General features: G+C 32.3%; 2 protein-coding genes across 2 annotated transcripts in view; one reads left to right on the top strand and one right to left on the bottom strand.

Moving 5' to 3' along the window:
- The window catches only part of LOC139498896 (uncharacterized), a 253,701-nt gene that overhangs the window by 156,175 nt on the left and 79,877 nt on the right, over nucleotides 1–17,649 (bottom strand). The window lies entirely within an intron of this gene.
- On the top strand, nucleotides 1,369–7,234 carry LOC139498907 (baculoviral IAP repeat-containing protein 7-like). Its single transcript, XM_071287497.1, has 4 exons — nucleotides 1,369–2,938; nucleotides 3,451–3,655; nucleotides 3,956–4,156; nucleotides 4,536–7,234. The coding sequence occupies exons 1-4, from the start codon at nucleotides 1,388–1,390 to the stop codon at nucleotides 4,730–4,732; spliced, it is 2,154 nt and encodes a 717-aa protein (XP_071143598.1). The 5' UTR covers nucleotides 1,369–1,387; the 3' UTR covers nucleotides 4,733–7,234.

A 17,649-nucleotide genomic window follows, 5' to 3' on the forward strand; every position in this document is an offset into this window, starting at 1 on the left:
TTGGGTTGGAAAAGGGGTTGATAGTACGCCCCGCTCTGCGCTTTCCAATGAAGCCGTTACTTTATGCAATGATTTGTACGCACGAACTAAAATATACAAGACAAAGTATTCATAATTTATAAAGTAAATTTATGAAGTTATATTTTTCTATTTGTTTCATTAATAAGATAATCTTTCAATCAAGAGTCTGATTGTACTATATTTGTATATGTTATTGTAATTTTTCCATATTGCCCCTTGTGTGCCCTAGTCAAGATAATTATGCCGTCTGCTGTGGTTATTTTTCGATTTTGACTTTTTGTTGATCCCACATTGACGTCGCAGGAAGGCGTCCCAGAAAGAAAATAAAATAGCCTTGCCAGACGTCATGATTATTTGGACTATGTGTATTGATTTGAATCTTTTTTTTAACTAATACAGTATAATGTAATTCCTAATATATTCAAACCTGTTCTTTTTTTATCCTATCATCTATTATTTTCGGTTCTTTTATATCCTATTATTTTCTATCCTGTTCTTTTCCATTCTATTATATTCTAATCTATTCTAGGAGTTACCAATCAGGTTACGTATTTATGACACACAACCACGTGCGTCGTTGTTAGTAAACAAACAGCTTACAATGTATATTCTGTAAACATGGAAACGTTTTCAACTTACTTAAAACTGTGTGTAAGACAATCTAACGTTCAGATTGTATATAAGACCGTATAACGTTAATATTGTACAGAAGACATTACGCTTGATTAAAAGTCATAATTATTCTTATAAACAAAACCAATACAATCATAAACTACGACGCGCATCATTCTGTATCTGTATCTCTGTCCAATGAATTTCTGCCAATATAGGCATACCTCCGTTATATGGAGTAAAACAATAAAATTAGTTCCACCACCGCAATAGTATAGAATATTAATCCATCAATATATTTACACTATGAGCATTATGTACACAGTTCACAGTTCAAATTACGATACTTATTTATCCTTTTATGTGTAAAAGATAAAAATTGTCTGTATACTATAAAAATAGGAATATAAAAATTCTATTTATAATATTTAGCCTAGGCGATCTGCAAAAACCCTATTTGACCTTTCTAACTGACTTTAAAGTTCATCTTCCTCCTACTACTTATCAAGTACATTTTTGAAAGTATTGTATAGTATCTCTATATAGTAAACTTAAATGATATGAAAAGTGGTTAAATATATTTGTAAATAAAACCATTAAAGCACAGACGAGATTGGATCGAGCAGCTAGTTTTGGTTATTTTTTCTTTCATAATGGTAACAGACAGGCATTATAGCTAGTTCAATTTGCTTGACATTATGATGCATTTTACTACTTAAATTGTCCTATTTGTTTTCTAGATTTTTCTGCAATTATGTCTTGTACAGAAACTTCAGATATTGTTCTACAAGGAAAACACCAAACCAGAGCCATTGATTCAAGAATGTGCGAACCAAGAGTATTCCAAAGATCATTTAGTGATACCGGACAAGGGCCTCTCATGCTTTCTCGTTCTGTACAAACTGACCTAACAAAAGAAAGCACGTGTTTACAAGATACTGACGACACGCATAAAATTGATATGACAAGTTACACAGAGGATGATAAAGGATATGAAAAAGTTTGCAGTGACCTGAGAGAACTTAAAGATAAAGTCCAGCAACTGACTTCAGAAATAAACCTTTCGGGTCCAGTGCAAATACCAGAAATTATAAATAGACTGAAAACATATGCCAAAATTAAAGAAAATTCAACAAATTTAAGACTGACCATAGAAAGACTAGAAACAATGGTTGAAAAAACAATGTCTTCGAATGTCGAACACATTATAAACCATCAGGAGTTTACGGCAATAAGCTATGGTACTGCTTTAAACAATATTGACACCGTCAGTAAAGTTCAAAATGAATCAAGCTTACAAAAAAATAAAGAAAGCTACAACGTACTTGGCGATTTATTGCGAGTACACATTTTCCCACAGTCTAAATCACAATTTTGTCCACTCAGTTTAAGAACTTATTTTGAGAGTTTTTCAAGTGACACGCCAGTATCTCACGTCGATTCAATGTCAAATGAACTTCTGAGAGTGTCATCGTATAGCAATTTCCCACGAGACATTAGTATAAATCTAATTAAAATGGCTAAGACTGGTTTTTACTACATTGACGGAAGAAAAACAAAGTGCTTTTCCTGTGGAATTACATATGACAGATGGAAATCGGGAGACGATCCTGTTGTTATACATAAAATACTGTCACCATCATGTGCACTCCTAGCCGAACCCACATTCTCATCGTCTGCAAATCAAGAAGAACAGACAACGGTTGTTCCGAATAATACTGATTCTACTGTTGACACAACAACTGTTACAAGTCAAGGTTTGAATCAGTCAGAAAATGATTCACCAAGACCTGAACCTAGATTACAAATAAGTTCATCTTACAATAGTACCAGCAACAATGTACAGGAAAGACCAGGAAACCAAATACGTTCACCATCTCATAGGGACAGAACTAGCTCTGCAACGGGGAACGAGAATAGTCAAGAAACACAGACATCCAATGAAAACCATAATGCTACTGAAACCAATTCATGCCAGCATAACACCGAATTCGAATCACTTGGAATACACCTAGAAAAGCCTAAGTATCCTAAATATGCCTGCTTGACTGTTAGAATCAGTTCCTTTAAAGGCTGGCCGTCATATTTAGACCAATCACCACGTCAGATGGCTTTGGCTGGTTTTCTGTTTGCTGGTTACCATGATTACACAAGATGCTTTTTCTGTGGTGGAGGACTACGAAACTGGGAAGCAGGTGACGATCCATGGGTTGAACATGCCAGATGGTTTCCGAAATGTACTTTTCTGAAACAAAACAAGGGAGAAAAGTTCATTAACGCCGTTCAGAAAAGACAAGCAGAAATAGTAAGTACAAATGTTAAACACAATTCAATTAACCCGAATGTACATTGCTAAGCAAATCATAAAAGCAAAATTATGGAAAAAAATCCCGATTATTATGATATCAATGATAAAAATGATAACTATGATACTACAACTTGACAAACATAAAGATGATTTCAATGAAAAAACGAACGTTCTTATCCGTTTACATGCAAAACATGAAACCCCCTCCCCTGATATATAAAAAAAATAAACCCCAAATCGGAATTATTTTTAGTAATCAGGGACTTCTTATGGAGTGCAATGCGATTTGATGTGTGGTAGATAAATTGTACATTCCGATAGTGTTCTTTTTTTGGATCAATTACATGGTTGGTTGCTGTTCTTCTGAGTTACAGTATGCAACATGCCGTTGGATTGCTTTCCAAAGAACACAAAAGATCATTATACCAGTTTGCTACATTTATAATTATTCACGAGCTCCTAAATTTTAAGCATTGACATTTCTAAAATGGACTTTTTACCTGTTTCAGGCCCGAGAAACCAATGCAACAAATGAAAATACACAAGAGACAACATCGAGAGCTCAAACTTCTTCCTCTGCAGTTAATACCAGTACTACTAGAACAACACACATTGACATATTACAAACAGTTGCAGCTAGAAGTGTCATTGAAATGGGATATACAGATCAACAGGTTATAAATGCTTTTCGGCATCTGACGACTTCCGGAGAAGGTATGAACTCTTGCAATTTTATTAGATGTGTAAAACGACATGATACGAATGATACATAAGAAGATAAAAGCATTTTAGATTTGCAGCCTTAAGCATTATCACAAAACTTCACAATTAATAAAATGAAATCAATATTAGTTAAAAGAAATGAAAAAAATGAACAAGTTTATATTTCACCTTTATGAATCAAAAACAGATGTTTAGAGAATTGGTGAAATTCACAGCTGCTGCGCAATACTTCTTGTTTTGATCGCTTACATAAAATATGCAATATCATATAATTATTCATAATCATTTCAGATATGAACAGCATATCAGCAACAGACGTTATGTACATTTTACTAGATGATGAAGCTCATCCTCAACAACAAGGAGCCACATCAGACGTGACTCAACATGAAAAAAACACGAACACGGCAGGTGACCACAAATCAGATAGTACCAGTACTCAGAGCAATGGCTTAGACAACACAGTAATTGAACAGAATTTACTCTTTGATGGTATGCTTTCTATTAATTTGTAAACAATTAAATTGCCAAAAGCAAGGATATATACAAAATTAAACTATAACAGATATTTCAGATTTTTAGGTAATACCTTTCAGCAAGTAAGTTCAAAACTATAAAATGAAGAATTTCTGATATGACATTGAGAAGTTATTGAACTTTTTCTTTCTAATAGCGACGGGCGTATCATGGGCTCATGTCGGAGCTGTTTATTGATATAGTAAAATAAGCTCAAAAATATTAAAAATTTGCAATTTGACATTAGAACTGACTTTCTTCTTTTTTCTTGGCTTAGATAGTATGAACTAGCAATTAAACAAGAACAAGACAGCATTTTACATAAATACAGAAACTCTATTTTTTCTTATTTCAGATACAGAAAATCTGATAGAGGAAAACAGACAATTGAGGGACCAGAGACTCTGTAAAGTGTGTTTAGATCTAGAGGCATCCATTGCATTTCTGCCATGCGGACATATTGTGTGTTGTATTGACTGCGCTCCTGCCATGAGAAAATGTCCCGTATGTAGGACGTATGCGAAAGGAACTGTAAAAACTTATCTTGCATAAGTTACTTTTCAGCTATTCTATAAAGAAAATGATAACGATGACTACCAAATCAACCTGCAATTAGAAAATGTCCCGTATGTATGAGATACGAAACAGGAAACGTAAAAACGTACCTCGCATAAATTATAATTTTGGGGATCCATATGTAAAATGATTCAAATGACCACCAAATCATATTGGAAAATTAATGTTCAAAATTACTTTACTATTATTGAAATTTATAATTTGTGTAAGTCTATTCTATTGTATTGTTGTTTTAACATGTTTAATTGTATATATGTATTTATTGTAATATTGTACTTCTGTGTTTAAAGTTTTGATGGTTCATAATTTTTATTAATACAATATAATATATTAGTATTGTAATATGTTTCAAATACTAATATAACTATTTTTGACGATGTAGATCTTAAATAGTCTTTAGTTAACTGTTTGATTGTTAATTGGAGTCTTTAATAACTGCATAACTTTCATAGACTCATCATTGTAATAAAGAGCTTTGTATATTCTTAAGTCACGTGTCTATTTGCCATCTTATTTCCTCTCGATTTCCTTCATAGTTAATGATAAATACTTTTCGAAAGCTTTTAAGAAGATGATAGGAAAAAAGCACTTAAGAGTTAAACATAAAAAATAACCTAAAAGAAATATCAGTGTATATCTATCGTGATATATGTCAAGTTTAGATGATACCTTTTGTTAACGATCACAGTTCATCAATTTCGAATGTTCTAGATATTGATTTATATATGTGTATTTATCTCATGACTGACGCATTCACACTGCAAAAGTAGTCAGACGTTTATGATACATGCATCAAATTTATATCTTTAAAGTGAGGATGAGATAAAGATGTAAAGTAGATTTCAGACATCCGAGAAGTAACTTGATTTTAAAACGATTAGTAATGAAACTGGTTCCTCATAGGCTATGACACTATTTTATCAATGTAAATCTCTTGTGTTCAAAATAAATATGATTCAGTCCAAGTCTTTCAGAATTTTTGTTTTAATTTATTCATTTTTGTTGTTGAATGCGTACTTTGTTATCCTATTTACTTAAATTATGTTTAATCTTGTTATTGTTATTCTTAAGGTTGATTTTATATGGCTTTTGCTAGGGCATGATATCATTATGATATTTGAAAATGTTTAAAACTTTTGATACTTTTTTTGATTATAACATGTATAACTCGGGTAATATACTCACTTATATGTCTTGTTTTTAAATTACTTGTGACTCACTTTATACATGGTCACCTGACATAAATGCTCGAGAAAAATGCACGTGCTGTTGTTTTTTTAACCATTATTTTATATCAGTATTTGTTAATATTGTAACTTCTTTCAGTATTTTTGTCATTGTTCATATTTTAATATCCAATTGCAAATATTTGTTTTTTTTTTTATTGCTGTTATTTTTATTAAATATATTTGCCACTGTGTTCACCAAATTTAATTACTCCTGTGTTAACGAAACATTAAAAAATACTATTCAAAAGATTCAATTTCCGATCAATTCAACCATAAGGATTGACCAAGATAATTTTTACATCCCTGTAGTTCTGCCGTCCGTTGGAACATGTTTAACTTTTGTGAAAGTGGATCGTTTAAAAGGCTCTGCATATGTTTAAATTCGTAATTGGTACGGTGAATTCGATACTTCATAACGGAAGAATGCCATATACTCTGTATGTTAAAGGAACCCTTGGGATAACGCATAAGGGTTCTGTAGGTTGCTTCATATTTGAATGTCTTCCGCTTTTTAATACCTCTTTTTCGGTAAGGTCAAAATGTTACGCTCTCGTCTTATCGACCTACCTAATAGATATTACGATGTTCCTATTGAGGTAATAGATAATCCATCTTCGTCTTATATATATATAAACTAATTGCAAATGGATTACTACCTCTATCAAATTTAGTTTCATTTTCATGTGGGCGTTTTTGCAGTACCGACGTATCATATTGATATTTATTATTTAAATGATTATTCATGAAACATTTGCACTGGGCATTGATTAAATATGTTTCGTTGTTATTCTGAAATCCATTGTTTATTTGCACTACCGAATTCTTAACTTTGATGTAATTGTAGAATGTTTTATGAATATGTGTGATGCGCTCTGAAATCTAAGCCAAGCGTCATATATATGTCGACTTAAAATAAAGTTCTTATATTGAACTGATATTTATTATCCCATGTGTTCTTATATTGTGAGTACATGTAGTTAATATATTTGGTATTATCACTGCTATTCATGCATGTAGTTCATCGATTTGTTATTATCGTTTAGACACAGTTTAACGATTTTTCATTATCGTTAATACACAGTTGATAAATATTTTTTTTTATTATTGTTAGTTCATATTTGATATGGTTGTTTATTATTCTTCCTTTATCATATACTACATGTTACCTCAGATAAACCATGCGTTGTGCTATTGAACTATTTGTGATGTCTGTTCAAATTGTCTTATAATTAAAAGCATTTTTGTTATACATGTATGTGTTTTTATTATATTTTCCGAATGTAAATTGTACATTCCAATTTCTCCAAGGAAGAGTCATGACCTGGCATCACTCGCTTACATGGATTAATTTTTTCCTTGCTCAGGAGAGGGTTATTTTGTACATCTATCAACCTGTACTTCGTCTATCCATTTAGCAGTCAATTTGTTCCTCCATCTATAGTCATTGTAGACTGGTCCGATAGTGTTCTTAAATTTCAAGACGTTCGTCTGGCACATGAATACCGTACAGGTAAAGAAAAAATATTTCAAATTTATTCTATAGGGCTGCAAAGTAGGATCGTTAATATCCCGTCCGATTAGAAAGGTGTAGGTAGAGTATTGTGTTTGCACAGTAATTGACTTTTATATGGTCCGTGGTTGGCCTGTTGCAAGGCTTAATTTCTGTCTCTATCCAATACAATTTTCTTTTTAGTGGCATCGGAATTCTTCCCGCCCTATATCCCTGTCGAATACTTTGACTGTACTTCTCTATTGGTCTATGTCAAATTGTTCTCTTCATGTACATGCATTGCCATTAAAACGTAAAGCAAACAAAAACCAATCAATAAATCAATCGTATACACACATTGGGCAGTACTACAAATACAAGCTTACTGATATTTGGTGACAGGCTTTTTTTTTTTTTTTTTTTTTATAGAAAACAGTCATTTACCTCAAGCTTATATTTCTGAGGATGCAACAAACAATTTAGAAAAATAATTTTGTCGATAACTTTTTTTGTTACGAAGGAGATGTACAGTGAATATGTTCCTTTGTTCTGCGGTTTGTATGATCTGCCGACAATTATATTGTTTGATTATGAGTTTCTCTAGATCTGTAATGACTACTATTGCTTGTTTTTGTGCTGTATTTCTGTCACGTAGTGTTTTATCGACATTCATTTATCATTGTAAAAACGCCGAAGGTTTCGCATGCCATTTACCCAGGTTCAACCCACCATTGTTTTTTTGAAATGTCCTGTACCTAGTCAGGAATATTATAGCTGTTATCAAATAGTTCGTTTCTATGATTGTTGTCGTTTGTGTTTTGTTGCACTTCGGTGTTCCTGTTGTTCATTTGTTTTCCTATACTAAGTAATGGATTTCCCTTGATTTTTGGTTTGGAACTCGGATTTGTTTTTACTCAACCGATTTATGACATTTGAACACCAGTATACTACTGCTGCCTTTAATTGACATGTTTCTGCAATAGTCAAAGACGCAACAACTGTTTAAATTATTTTGATATTCGCATTTTGTTTGTGTGTTATTTTCCACTTGTTTGATTTGATCAATGCTGTAAAAAAGAGGAAGAAGATAAGGTGTTAGGAGCCTCTGGCCTTTGTTTGTCTTGTATAATTTTTAATTTTAGTTTCTTGTGTATAATTCGGAGTTTAGTATGACGTCCATTATCACAGTACTAGTATACATATTTTTTAGGGGCCAGCTGAAGGATACCTACGGGTGCGGGAATTCTCGCTACATTGAAGACCCATTGGTGGCCTTCGGCTGTTGTCTGCTCTATGATCGGGTTGGTGTAGCTTTGACACATTCCCATTTCTTTTCCCAATTTTATGTGTTAAAATAGTATTAATATACAATGGAACACCCATGGAATTTTATAATTAGGGTCTAAATAGGGTTTACAGTTAAACAATGGGACAAATCAACGTTAAAGTTGTCAAAAAACATAAAGAATAGAGACAAACATAGATCATTCATAAAAATATAATATCAATGGGGAGCTATTCTATTGCAATGTAAATAAAGAAAAAAGAATAATAATACCATTTTTATAATGGAGAAAAACTACTTCTGACATTAAGGGGGTAGGCCTCAGTAACCCGAAATTTTTTCCGTCGTTTAATATTTTTTAAATTTACACCAATGAATAGGTATGCCTCAATACATGTTCTGGACAAGTTTAAACAAAATTGACCGTTTAGTTCTATTTTTAGAATTGATTGAAAATGGTCAATTTCGGCCATCATTTAAGCCAGTCCAAAATACCAATAGATACATATAAAAAAATTATTCGTTTATTCGAGAAAATGCACGGCCTAAATTATGACTGTCACTATTTGATTGTATTATGGTATCATATTCTAAAGTTAATATGAACTATAATTGGCATATGTGATAATTTTAAATGAAATGTAAGGTGGGAACTAACAGATACATGCAAAACTTCGGTAAGTCTCATTTGACACTTTTTATATATAAATACATGTAGAAAAATATTTTGTCGTTTAATTTGCATATAAAATTACTGGAACACATATCAGTCATCGATATCACAAACTAGTCAAAACATTTACTAAATTTTATCATCGGTATAAAGACATCATTCGTAAATATAGCTCAACATGCAGACTTCTTATACGTTCAGGTATTTCACATCCAATTTTTTATGGAAATATTCTTTATAAAGCACAAAGGTGTCAGTATTCACCTCAGAAACTTACAAAACCTTTGAATAGACTTATTAAGAAGGGATATAATTACGATACTGTTGTCAAGTCATTAAAGATTGCATTTTTGGCGTTAATATTGAGTCACTGATAAGGTCTTTGCGTCGGAACTAAACACATTTATTCTAAAAACAGTTGTTGGCATGACACGGGTTATGTTCTTCTCATATATATGTTATGATGGTATGATACTAAACCCCTAACGGGAAGGATTGTGCCTGATGTTCATATGATGAAATCATAATCTTTCAGTCAGTTTAATTGAAGTCTGGAGCTGGCATGTCAGTTAACTGCTAGTAGTCTGTTGTTATTTATGTTTTATTGTCATTTTGTTTATTTTCTTTGGTTACATCTTCTGACATCAGACTCGGACTTCTCTTGAACTGAATTTTAATGTGCGTATTGTTATGCGTTTACTTTTCTACATTGGTTAGAGGTATAGGGGGAGGGTTGAGATCTCACAAACATGTTTAACCCCGCCGCATTGTTGCGCCTGTCCCAAGTCAGGAGCCTCTGGCCTTTGTTAGTCTTGTATTACTTTAATTTTAGTTTCTTGTGTACAATTTGGAAATTAGTATGGCGTTCATTATCACTGAACTAGTATATATTTGTTTAGGGGCCAGCTGAAGGAAGCCTCCGGGTGCGGGAATTTCTCGCTACATTGAAGACCTGTTGGTGACCTTCTGTTGTTGTTTTTTTATTTGGTCGGGTTGTTGTCTCTTTGACACATTCCCCATTTCCATTCTCAATTTTATATATATTTTAAATGACAACTTTTCATAAATTTTCACCGTTTGGAATTTTACGAAAAAATTGATCAAAGTGACCTAACGGACCCCCTAAAATAGGGGTATTTTGAAGAAAATAACCAAAATTGACATCTATGAATCCTCATAGCCATAATTTATGGTAGAACAGTTCAAAATGTTGTTTTACACAATGTATACATATATATGATATTTCCGTTGTTCATTTCAAATAATATTTATCTTCAAGATGCGGACCCCGGACGTAGAAAAAAGGGGGAGGGTGCCAATAAAGAAACGTCTTGAGTGGAACTTTGATAAAGTCTATGCATTTACCGTATAAGTTACTCCGTAAGTGGGTGTTTGTTTGTGACACATCCTTCTTCCACTTATGATCACTTATGTATTAACTAAGTAACATAGGCCCAAACAAACATAGTGTAAAATTACGTTTCATCACAATGACATTGCCATTGGTTTCATTCCCCTGGACTACAACCGCTCCGTCATATTTTTTTTACTTGTGTACACCAACAAGGACCCAATCCTTCACTTTCAAAATACTTTCTGTGTGCTAATGTGAGTAAATTGTTAGCTTTAGCTGGTATTTTGATAGTAGTTGAGATATTACCTCCAAGAGCACAACATACAGTAGGCCGATAATTGCTATGACTTGAATCTGAAGACTTCAGATTTTGATCCAACCAGCTTCATCGACTTTTCAAGTTGTATCCATATGATGATCATAAGATTTTGGTAAGACTGCTGAATTTGTAATCCAATATATCATATTTTTCAAGTTTGCATGTCCCTTTTTTGCATTATTCAATCTGCTAACTGTCTGCTCAAGATGGGGTGGGGTTGGGGGTAGAGAGGCTTTAATACTCAATTAATAGGTGCCGCTGTGTTTCTTTTGCCTCATTCTTTTCATAAAATTTTACGAGTTTATTTCATCTACGCCAGGGACTTACAACCTTACGACTTTTCAAGGTGCGCCAGAGGGTTGCATCCTGTTCTGCAAATCATGTTCTGCTAAAATTAAATGCATGTATTTGATAAAGCCAAAATGAAATTTTGAATACAGAATTCCTAAGTTAGTATGTATGCCATTTGAGAAGGTTTAATTTTATTATTAATCATAAAAAAAATATGATCGAATGAACATTATTACAAAATTACAATGTAACTGACAGTAAATTAAGTTCATATCTATCATCAAATCACATTTGCATACAATATAGTAATTTCATATTTATTACAAAACATGAATCACTCAAACTTCTTGAAATGATTCCAATGTGAAAGTTCATGCTTGCTTGCCTAAAATTGGTGTGTTAAAAGGACTTTATAAATATTTTGCCACACACCTTTAGAATTAGTTTTTAAAAAGTCATCACTTTGCAGTAAAGATATAATTATATATACATACATGCATAGCCTTTCCAAAAAAGATGAAACAAGAATGTGTCTACAGTATAGGGATGCCCCACTCACACTATCATTTTCTATGTTTAGTGGACCGTGAAATTTGAATAAATTCTTCAATTTGGCATTAAAATTAGAATGATCTTATCATAGGGAATATGTATACTAAGTTTCAAGTTGATTGGACTTCAACTTCATCAAAAACTACCTTGACCAAAAAACTTTAACCTGAAATTTGCACTATCATTTTCTATGTTCAGTGAACCGTAAAATTGTGGTAAAACTCTAATTTGGCATTACAATTAGAAAGATCATATCATAGGGCACATGTATACTAAGTTTCAAGTGGATTGGACTTCAACTTTATCAAAAACTACCTTGACCAAAAACTTTAACCTGAAGTGGACAGACAGATGAACAAAAGAATGAACCGAGGGACGAACAGACCAGAAAATATAATGCCCCTCTACTATTGTAGGTGGGGCATAAAAATCTTACTGTATTAATGGTGTCCTTTCACAATGAATTCTAGTTCTGAGGTTTTCAAATTAGCTGTATAGAACATTTTATGTGAATATTTCTCAGATAGATCTTTTTTGTTTTTAAATATGTATGCTATGAATTTAAGTACAGTTACTAGTTTATAAAAAAGATTAATCAAGTAAGATATTTAGCTCATAGAATAGAATAACCAATATATCTTTTCAAGACAAAACACAATATAAATTGATACATTATAAACCTGATGGTGTACATTATGACAAGTTCAAACATTCGGTGCATATTAATCTGATAACAGCATTCCTGTAACAAAAACTTCTTTCGTCATGACTATACAAATTTACTGTTCAGTTGCAAAAGCAGAAACAAATATAGAGGCAGTTTTGGTAGGAATGTTGAACTCTTGTAACAATAATTTAATTCCATTTGCATCTCTGCTGTTAGCTATCTGTAAGTGGGATAAAGATATTCCATTTTTTGCAAGTCTCATACAAGTATCTCTGCTTACAGTTTTGTTTTGCACTAAACTGTCATAAGTAGATTTGCAACTGCAATAGTAAATGCTATGTAGATCAATAGTTTTACAGTTATTCTTCATTTTTTGTGAAATAAATGTTGAAGGGACTGTACGTCTTCTGTGGCATTGTGTGCACTGTATTCCATACCAACATACTTTAAAATAAGAGTTGATTGTTTATGATTGTCTACTTAATTTCGGGGGAAAATCCTTTTTGCTAATTTGAGAGTGTCAAGAAATCCTGAAGTAACATTACAAAATGAAGAAAATAAATTGAATTCCTTCAATTTGTTTGACAGAATTGCCATGTCAAAATTACATATGTTATGTCCAACAAGGATTGGATTTGGAATTGTTTTTAAAAATTCAATAAAATCTAGTAATGATTCATATTGGGATTTAGTATCCACTTCTTTTCCATGTAAATACATTTTATTTTTAGCCAGACAGCAGGTTATTCCGGTTACTTTTGAGGCTTCAAATGAAATATCGCATCTAGGGAAAACGTAAGATTGATATAATTTCTTATCATGAACAGCTGCTATCTGAGTAATATCACTTACTCTACTTAAACCTGTGGTTTCAAGATCGAAAAATGTAAAGGATTCTGTGCCGTCCAATTTCAATGGCGATGGTATGGTAATGGCCTCAGTATCTGATAATCCTATTGTTGCAACTTCAGATTGATATGAAACCGGTTCATGAATATTAAGTCGCCTTTCTTTCTTATTCCTTTTTTTCTTTAGTTCAGTCCTTTTTTTCTTGAACTCACGACTTTGCCTCTTAATCTTTCTCTTGAGTTTTTCTGTATCAAGTTTCTTTGCAATACTTTTTGAAAAGAAGGATTCACATCTAGACCCTCGATAACTTGTTAATTTAATAGTTATTCAGCTGTATTTGAATTTGTTTAGATATATTTATGTTTCATTGAACTGATTCACTTCGTTTCTATTTCCTTGTTGAAATTTTTTAGGCGTATGACAATAATTTAACATCTTTAATATATATGTGTATATCACGCCTATCATTTTAAGTGTATTCATCATCCATTGAGACGGTACAATATTTAGTTCAATTGAAATGATGAATGAGTCAACAACAAAATTTATTGAGCAAGTGTTTAGTTATAAATTTAAACCTTGGATGGTACTATTTCTGTGAAAAATATCAAGTTTGATGATTTCACACTAATTAGTTAAACTTACTGTACCAAGTCAGGAAAATATCTTATATCCGGTGTGTGTGTTGCATTGTCGTTTGGTTTTTGGTGCCCTTCAGTGTTATAGTTACATGTATTTCGTAGTTTTCCTCTGATAGTTGATGTGTTTCCTTCGGGTTTAATTTGTAACCTGGATTTGTTTTCACTTAATCGAATTATGACTTTCGAACAGCGTTTTACTACTGTTGCCTTTATTTCCTCATAGACCTTGACGCCATTTATCTAGTGTTTCTCTTCTATGGACAAAATATAGTCAAATCAGAACTTTGATACAATTAGTTTTTTTGTTTGTTGAATGTGTTTAATTTTGTTATTGATACTCTTTAGGTTCACAGGGCATATTATCATGTTCTTTGAAAATGTAATTGTTTAGGACTTCTGTTTGTTATAACTCAGGTAAGATACACAGTATCATTTTTTTTTTTATAATTTCATAACTTGTGATTCGATTTATATTTGTTATACATGGTAACTCGACAAAACTGCACGAGAACAATGTACATGCTGAGTTTTAGCCATTGTCTTATATTCACATATGTTGATACTTTATTTTCTGCAAAAGTATTTTTATTGTTATTAATATCCAGATGCTAATATTTTTTATAACTATTATTTTTTATTGCTGTTACATACAGTTGCAACTTTGTTTACCAAATTGCATGACTCTTATGTTAATGAAGCATAGTTGTCTAAGATACTTGTAAACATTCCTGGATATCTGCCGTCCAGTGGAACATGTCTAACTATTGCTATAGTGGAATTTGGCTATGCAGATGGTTAAATAAGCAGGCACGTCCCGCTGTAATTAGTACGTTGAATTCGATACTCCATAAAGGAAGAATTCTATGAACTCTTTATGTTGAAGGAACCCTTACAATAACTCATAAGGGTTCCGGAGGTTGCTATATTATATTCGAATCTTTTCCCTTTCTTTAGTACCTCTTATTCGATTAAGTCAAAATATTCAGCGCCTCATGTGTTTTTATATAATTTTCGAATATCAATTGTCATGATTGTATATTCCAATTTCTTTAAGCATGAGTCCTTGGTTATCATCACTGGCTTAAATAGAAGAATTACGCACTTGTTCCAAAGGTGTATGTAACAACCTCTTTCCACATAACATCGTTTGTCTATCACCCGGTCGATTTGTCTTTCTATCTCCTGACTTTGAGCCTTTCTATTAATGTTCATCCATTTGACCCTTAGTCCGTCTTAATTTCTGACATATTGTTAGCAAAATGTCTGATCTTTTTGAACATGTGGTACCAAGCTTGTTATTTATAAGCGATGCTACAGGAATTTGACAAGTATAATGACCCAGAACTTATTAACTTTATGTTTACCGCATACATATAAGCATTGCCACGAACTATTCTGAATCTTAACCAACCAGAGTTTTTAGTCTTACTCAATACTGCAAAATCTGTAAAAAAAAAAACCAACATAATTTATACCAATTATTAAATATTTGGGTTGTCCTCCTTATGTTTTGAGTCAAGGCAAGCACCCTTACCACGTGAACACCAGGGCGCTTTTTACACATTTTCTTTCGATTTCTATCGAACAGCGATATACTACTATTGCAGATATATATATTGCATATGTTAATTCTTGTGCATATTCTCCATTACTTTTTTTACATACAATCTTAAGGGGTAAAATTACCATTCATGTCCAGTGAAGGATGTTTATTCAATATTGTCGACATCGCGATATCTACAATGTTAACACGATATAGTGTCAACATTGTTTACATTGTTTGAACCCTTATATAATGTATACATCGTTGACATCGCGATGTATACAATGTTAAAACGATGTTGTGTTAACATCGTTTACATTGTTTGAACCCTTATATATTGTTTACATCGTTGACATCGTTAACATTGCGATGTATACAATGTAAACACGATGTCGTGTCAACATCGTTTACATTGTTTGATCCCTTATATATTGTTTACATCGTTGACATCGTTAACATTGCGATGTATACTATGTAAACACGATGTCGTGTCAACATTGTTGACATTGTTTGAACTTTTATATATTGTTAACATCGTTGACATCGTTAACATCGTAATGTTTACAAGGTTAAAACGATGTCGTGTGAACATCCTTGACATTGTTTAAACTCTTATATATTGTTTACATCGTTGACATCGTTAACATCGCGATGTACACAATATTAAACCGATATCTAGCCAACTTTGTTAACATTGTATGAACTCTTATATATTGTTTACATCGTTGACATCGTTAACATCGCGATGTACACAATATTAAACCGATATCTAGCCAACTTTGTTAACATTGTATGAACTCTTATATATTGTTTACATCGTTGACATCGTTAACATAGCGATGTATACATATCAGAAGATGCGGTATAAGTTCAAATGAGACAACTTTTGATTTAAGTTACATCTTTTATAAGTATACCCCTATAGGTTTGACATTAATACGGAGTTTTGGTTTTTATCGAGTAGCAAGCTATGAAAGGCACAAAAAACACTAGGGTAAGACAATTTGAACAGGAAAAATAAAGGTCTAATGTTAAAAAAAACATGAAACCAGAAACATGTATGAACAATTCAACAAACGACAACTACTGAACGACAGATTCCTGACTAAGGACAGGTGCAAACAAATGCAGTTAGTTTAACGTTTATATATGTACCATAGACTCAATATAAAATATAAACACGATTTTGACACAATATTGTTAGCATTGTTATGTGAACAATTTAAACAGAAAGGTACTTATAAAAAAAGATGTGGTATGATTGCAAATAAGTAAAATTTCCAGTACATACATACTAACTGGCACATCTATAGATAACCCTATGTCCTTTAACATTGAGCAAAGTTTATATGGCATAGTTAACAATAAAAGACGCCGACATGAAAAATGGAAAACAATTTTAACTATATAACTAACTGCTTAACCATGTTAACTTATTTAAAAAAAAAGAACGAAAAAAAATGGATATACAACAACAAAAAGATGTTGACACTATATTGTTAACATTACGATGTATACGATGTTAACGATGTAAACAGAAAGGTGTAGACACTATATATACAATATAAACACGATGTTGACACAATATTGTCAACATCGCGATGTATACGATGTTAACGATGTAAACAGAAAGGTGTAGACACTATATATACAATATAAACACGATGTTGACACAATATTGTCAACATCGCGATGTATACGATGTGAACGATGTAAACAGAAAGGTATAGACTTTATATATATAAATACAATATAAACACGATGTTGGCACGATATTGTCAACATCGCGATGTATACGATGTGAACGATGTAAACAGAAAGGTATAGACTCTATATATACAATATAAACACGATGTTGACACAATATTGTCAACATCGCGATGTATACGATGTGAACGATGTAAACAGAAAGGTATAGACTTTATATATATAAATACAATATAAACACGATGTTGACACGATATTGTCAACATCGCGATGTATACGATGTGAACGATGTAA

The sequence above is a fragment of the Mytilus edulis genome, chromosome 12, assembly GCF_963676685.1.
Source record: "Mytilus edulis chromosome 12, xbMytEdul2.2, whole genome shotgun sequence".
Classification (NCBI taxonomy): Eukaryota; Metazoa; Mollusca; class Bivalvia; order Mytilida; family Mytilidae; genus Mytilus; species Mytilus edulis.

Excerpts from the sequence above, each read along its gene's own strand:
- LOC139498907 (XM_071287497.1), top strand. The coding sequence starts at position 1,388 with ATGTCTTGTACAGAAACTTCAGATATTGTTCTACAAGGAAAACACCAA. Across the intron at positions 3,656-3,955 it reads TCTGACGACTTCCGGAGAAG|ATATGAACAGCATATCAGCA; the intron begins GTATGAACTCTT and ends TAATCATTTCAG. Across the intron at positions 4,157-4,535 it reads ACAGAATTTACTCTTTGATG|ATACAGAAAATCTGATAGAG; the intron begins GTATGCTTTCTA and ends TTCTTATTTCAG.